Source organism: Odontesthes bonariensis, chromosome 7 (assembly GCF_027942865.1).
Source record: "Odontesthes bonariensis isolate fOdoBon6 chromosome 7, fOdoBon6.hap1, whole genome shotgun sequence".
Taxonomy (NCBI): domain Eukaryota; kingdom Metazoa; phylum Chordata; class Actinopteri; order Atheriniformes; family Atherinopsidae; genus Odontesthes; species Odontesthes bonariensis.
The window spans coordinates 11370836-11376643 of record NC_134512.1 but is presented as its reverse complement, the minus strand read 5'-3'; the positions used below and the strand labels follow the sequence as shown (position 1 = coordinate 11376643).

The 5808-nt window shown below is 39.6% G+C and overlaps 1 protein-coding gene across 4 annotated transcripts; it reads right to left on the bottom strand.

The window, feature by feature from the left end:
- Positions 1 to 1978: 1978 nt before the first annotated feature.
- On the bottom strand, positions 1979 to 5777 carry etfbkmt (electron transfer flavoprotein subunit beta lysine methyltransferase). 4 transcript variants are annotated; one of them, XR_012770089.1, is made up of 4 exons: positions 5041 to 5114; positions 4693 to 4885; positions 3667 to 3924; positions 3486 to 3571 (listed from the first exon to the last, which is right to left on the bottom strand). XR_012770089.1 is itself a non-coding variant. In XM_075470918.1 (3 exons), the coding sequence occupies exons 1-3, from the start codon at positions 5547 to 5549 to the stop codon at positions 3225 to 3227; spliced, it is 771 nt and encodes a 256-aa protein (XP_075327033.1). In that variant the 5' UTR covers positions 5550 to 5777; the 3' UTR covers positions 1979 to 3224. The 4 variants fall into 4 exon arrangements, 1 of the variants encoding a protein (XP_075327033.1); XM_075470918.1 differs by lacking the exons at positions 3667 to 3924; positions 4693 to 4885 and adding an exon at positions 5257 to 5777 and having other exon boundaries at positions 1979 to 3571; positions 5041 to 5171; XR_012770088.1 differs by lacking the exon at positions 5041 to 5114 and having other exon boundaries at positions 3481 to 3571; positions 3710 to 3924; positions 4693 to 5034.
- Between the last annotated feature and the right edge of the window lie 31 nt (positions 5778 to 5808).

Sequence of the window (5808 nt, the reverse complement as noted above, 5' to 3'; positions counted from 1 at the left end):
TCATTGACTTTGTGTGTGGTGTTTTATTACTATAACAGAGGAATGTCAGGGAGATGCCCTTCTGTCTGCTTCCACTGTTCTGTTAGCAGCAGAGCTAAGGTCCTTACACATGTGTAGTGTTGGCCATATGTTGGATCAGGAGGCTTTTGTGGGAACAACAACTTTTCTTTTGATCACCTCAGTCGGTCAGGATCGCAGGAACAATTTAGGCTCAAAAAGTACTCGAATATTGTTCAGTTGTATCAGTGGATATGTAGAATATGTAGAAAAGCAAGCAGGGTGAATTAATTTAGCATGTATATATTTATAAAAAATGCTGGCTGAACATACAGTGAGACAACCCCTTAGTTTTTCTCAGGGCTTTACCTTGTCTCTGCCCCTCTCCCCATAGTTACTTTCCTACACCATTATAAATCAATATGAGAATATATCTGTGTATTTCTTTCACCTACTTTAATTTTTTTTATAAAGAAAAAGGCATTGGTTTGAGTGTCCACCCCATTAGGCTAGGCCAGTGTCTTCATATATCTTAATTACTGTCTTCTCTGGTCATAACCGGCCCGTGTCTCCATATTCCTTAATTAACTTATCTAATTATTAACTTAATCTAATCTTTCCAATGCCATCCTAAGGGCGAACACCGATTAGCTCAGCCGTCTTTATTTCTCCATTTCCCAGATATGGTACATGTGGTAATACAGATGGCATCCATACAGGAATATAGATGTCTCTATCGGGTCCATTCTCAACAAGGCTGTGGACTCCTAGACTATGATCAAGACATTGTGTTGCTTGAGGCCTTCTCTAACTGACTGTTGTACATGTAAATATAGCCAAATCACAGTAGAGTTCAAGTGGATGATAGTTTTGTAAGATTATTCTCTCAGTTAAAAGAAAAAAAAATCAAGTATTTATTGAGAGAGCAATGTGATGGATATGTGTAATAAACCATGCTGGTGATAAAAAAATACGTTTTTGTTTTGTTGAGAATGAACCCTAGACTATGCGCATCCTCTATAACCGTTTCAGAATAATCACACATTCACATGTCAGCGCACTTTCTGCAAACTTGATCAGACATCTGTTAGGCCTTTTTGGAAATGGAGGATGATATATAGCGATAACCCTGCTAAATTACTTTTAAAAGTAACAGTACCTTTGGTACTCAGGATTAATTATAATTTTCCATCTGTCGAAGGATGGGGTCCCCGTTATCAGGTTTCTTCAATGTAATAGTGAGTAAGCTTCAGGTATCAGCATGAGTGTCTGCCCCCTCCAGATAGTCTTTGCCCACTATTCTCATAGCCCTTTATTTTTACCCCATGGTCATTGTAATCGAAAATTAATTCTTATATGCATTGTATTAAGTGTTACTGTGTGTATAACCTGGAAATGACCTCGCTGCAACATACCACCCTGTCCTGTTTTCCATAATTCCTCTTTTACAATGGCGGGCCTGTTAGAATAGATAGAGAATGAGATAGCTGCACTTTAAGGGGGGCAGGGATGAAGCTAGTATTTACGACTATGTCTGGGTAACCTCAACTGTGGTTGGGGGAGGAAAGGTAGAAGAAAGATACCTATACCCAATGAGAGATGACGTGACAAAGGGCAATATAACTGAGTGTCTTTGCCTCATTAGTCAGAGCAACTCTGTATTTTGTACTGTGTTGTTCTCTCTTGCAAGATATTATTATAAAAGCCTCTTGTCTCCTCAGAAGAAAATAACTGACTCTGTGCCTTGCTAAAATTTCCACCACAGTCATAGAGCTGTCTATCTTCATTAGTCTTTATCTTGCTTCCACATCACCACTTGTGTCCCTACATCTTATCCTCCCAAGGCCAACTTGAAAATGAACACTCATTCTTCACCCTATGTAAGGAGGGTTTCCTGGGTAGCCGTTCAGTTGTCATCGGGACCAAGACTCAAAATAGATGAGACTGGAATCAATGACACTGGAAGCAAGAGTGTTCAGCGGAGAATATTCTTTAATACAGCTCACATGTATCAAATATAAAACATCAAACAATCTGCAGGATCTGCAGGAAGACAATTAGCAAAAACTGTGTATTTGCTAAAAGCACTACAAATATTACATGGTGTTTAATTTATGGTAACAAGCTATTCGTTTATTAAGATTTTTTTCTCTTTGTCAACAAATATTCAGATAAACTTGTTTAAAAAAAAATGACCAGTAAATATTTGTAGATCCGCGCATCTGTGGAGGACCTTGTAGTATAAAAATCAGGGATGATCGCCAAGCCGATGTGGAGATGAGTGATGACGAACTCTGCTGACACGGACTTAGTCGAACATAGAAACCTTTATTGCATTCATCAGGTCCGTCTCGAATTTACAGAAAAGATGCATCGAGCCTGGAGAGAGTAGCTCAATTGTTCGAATGGAATATCTCTCTCTTTCAGGGGTGAAACTTCTTTTTATGGGAGATGCTCAAGGTCTCTTCTTCTCCAGGCATCTAGCCAAGAGACAATGTACATGGACTTCATGCCTTTGGAATGTATTTTTCCTTCGAATCTCCTTATTTGACTATATGCTATCTCTGGTTGGAACACATGCACTCAGTGGCCTTCATCAGTGAACTTAGAGATGGTCCTTTTTCAACTGTTTTCTCTTGAGTATCAGACACCTCAACCTCTTTGCTGTTTGTCACATAAGTAAATGAAAAACAACTGAAATGTTTTTTTTTTCCTTTTTTTTCACATTTAATGTGTGCAGAGACAGGAATGTCCTTCATTAGTTGCCTTTTATCAAAAATCAGCATGATCTAAGTAATTAATACCACTCTTTAATTTGTTTTTAATTGAGGTGTTAATCCTAAAATCAGATGCATGATTTAGGTTTGACTCTGAAGTTGATTTTTTTCCAGGATAGACCATGAAATTTGCATAAGAATAAATTAGAAAACTGGCACAAAAAGAGGGTGCCACTAATTTCCATCAGTGGGGAATACAAATAAATAAAAAGTAAGATTTTCTGGTTCTATTGCTAGCCACCCAAGTCAGGAAAAATGGTTTGCCTGCAGAGGTCTCGAAGACTCCATGCCTCGTTGGTTTAGAACCACTTTAACTACTAGACATGACGCAAGGAGGGATAATATTTGGCAGGTAGGTTTAATGTTTGCTCTTTGTAGACCAGCTCAGGTAGTCAAGTGAGAATGTATGACATTATTTACATTAAAGTCAAGCACAGATAAACAACTCTACTACTCAGGATGATAGGACCAAACACTGCTGCAGGTGAGGCCGTAGTTCTCCTCCTTGACACACTCAGGCAGATCAAACTGAGCCAGATGATGCAGGACCCGCCGAATATTGTGTTCCTCAAACTGGGCTCGTCCGGGATCCCCAATCAGGACTTTGGTGCCATGGATTTTTATGCTACGGTCTAGCCAGCTGTGAAGGCTAGTGGCGAGAGCCTCATCATAAAACATGTCTCCCAGGAGGATCAAGTCGAAGCATTCAGGCTCTGAACCAATCAAGTTGTCGGTCACACAAAGAGGTGGCTTGATGGCATTCAGCTCACAGTTCATGCAGGTCGCAACTGCTGCAACTGAAACACAACGAGGCTCATTTAGAACTTTTATGGCAAATATTTATAGGAATGTATGATGGGGAAATGTATGTGTACATTGTCATTTTGTCAACCTGTTCTGTTACTGATTATCTCAGCTGAACTGTGTTCTCTCACACTAACAATGAAGGTCTGTTGTTCGCGGTCCAGGAACTATTGACTCCCTGCAACTGCAGCCTTTGTCTCTCACTCTGTTGACAGAGAACCGCAAAGGAGCAGAGCAAGTGGTAGAAGAAATGCATCCAGGTGAACAAATGTCAATTGTGAATCTGTTTTTCAGGATTTTCGACCTGCGAGACAGATTTCAAAACCATCCCCAACTGCTGCTACCACTGCATGAAGATAGACCAATGAAAAAAGTGGAAAAAAGTATTTTTTTTTTCAAAACAAATATTATTCTGTATTAAAGTATTCATTCTTATCCTTAATTATAATGTCTCTTCATTTTTGAGCATTCAATTTACAAAACCTCTCTGTTGGTTCAAATTCAAACTCCACTTCTGGCATCTTATTGCACAAATTGTCATTTGAATGTTTTGCCAGTAACCCAAGTATGTCATCCTTCCCCTCATTTGACTTTATTGCAAAAATAATGTGCAATGTGCAAGACAAATGTGTAATCAGTGCCATCTAGTGATTAGTGATCACTAAGGCCAGCATGTGAAATAAGAATTGGAATAATAAGTCTTTGTGGAAAGGTTTTTATTTACAGATTTAGGTAATATTCCTGCACAAGTACATTATTGGGTCAATAAATTCAACATTTGTATTTTACTTTAGTACATTAGTCTGTTTTTTCTGCTCTGTATCAACAGCAAATTCGTTTTTTAAATGATGCTGTGTTAAATACGTATGCAAATCTTACATTTATCATTTATTTCCCACTGCACATTAGACAAGTCCCTTCACTGTCCATTTTTAAAACTCGCCTTAAAACCCATTTTATTCCCTGGCTTTTAACCCAGCATGAGACTTTGTTTCTGTTTTGTTATCGTTTATCGTTTTTATATTGTTCTTATGTTTTATGTCTTATAATAAAGGTACGTTGTCCTTTATGTATTTATGCCAAGAGTGTAAAAAAGACATAAAGGACAACGTACCTTTATACTTTCGTCTCCTTCGTTACTCCTCCGATCTCTCATCGTCGACCTCCTTTCCCAAAGGTTGAGACCCCCAAGTGACCTGGCGTACTTCAGTTGTGTTTTGAGTGAACTTGCAGCGTTTCTCTCTTGCAGTCGTTTTGCCGTTTGCATCCGGTCGTTTTTGTCTTGCAGCGTTTTACTGTTGGATTTGCTTTACCATTTGCAACGCGTTTGCACGTGTCGGCCACCGTACATATAAAATATAAACAAAAAGTTCATTCGCTGGTTTTGATGCACTGAAATGCTTGGGGACAACGTATCAAAAAGGGGAACAACTACAATTTCAGACAAAAGACAGATACATACCAGCATCGACGTCATTGGCCACTACATGAGCAGCACCGCAGAGTTTTGCAACGATGGCTGAGGCTCCGCAGCCGCTCCCCAGATCCAGGACAGCTTTACCCCGACACACTTTAGGGTTATCCAGGATGTACCTACAGGGAGGTGGCAGCGATAAATCAAAGGTTGCTTAAAAGCTCTGCCTGATACGTTTTTTTAATGCTTAGGAATGTATCGGACCTAGAGAGTGCCTGTCCTCCCGGCCAATAAATGGCCCAATACGGGTCATCAAAAGGCCAGAGCTCCGGTCTTTCTCTCCAGAATCGACAGTCCGGAGTAAATAATCTCAGTTTGATCTCAGGGGTCAGGCTCTGCTCCCCTGATATCTCCGTGTTCTCTGATATAAATCTTCTTAATCGCTCATCAGAATGGCAGATCTTTGATATCTCTCTCTTTGCCTCTACGTTCTGTTTGAAAAGTCGTTGGACACATCGAAAACATTTTCGAGGCAATAAAACTCCCAACATGACCATCCAGTCAACGTAAAAGCTAAACCGAAGCCCTAGATGAGCTTTGCCTTAGCAGTTAAACTGGTTAACCTCATATATGTGCTTAAGAACTGCTTTTAATGTTTGTGTTAGTGAAGGATAAAATCCTCAAAGCACCACACACGAGTAAAAAATGTGTGAACTTTCAAAAAGATCGAATTAGCAAAAGCAAACACACAAATGCTAAACTACTGTCGGACAACGCTCTGTCACATCTTCTGAAAACGGGAGTCACACAACATCC

Excerpts from the sequence above, each read along its gene's own strand:
- etfbkmt (XM_075470918.1), bottom strand. The coding sequence starts at position 5,549 with ATGGTCATGTTGGGAGTTTTATTGCCTCGAAAATGTTTTCGATGTGTC. Across the intron at positions 5,172-5,256 it reads GGAGGACAGGCACTCTCTAG|GTACATCCTGGATAACCCTA; the intron begins GTCCGATACATT and ends ACCTCCCTGTAG. Across the intron at positions 3,572-5,040 it reads GGCCAATGACGTCGATGCTG|TTGCAGCAGTTGCGACCTGC; the intron begins GTATGTATCTGT and ends GTTGTGTTTCAG.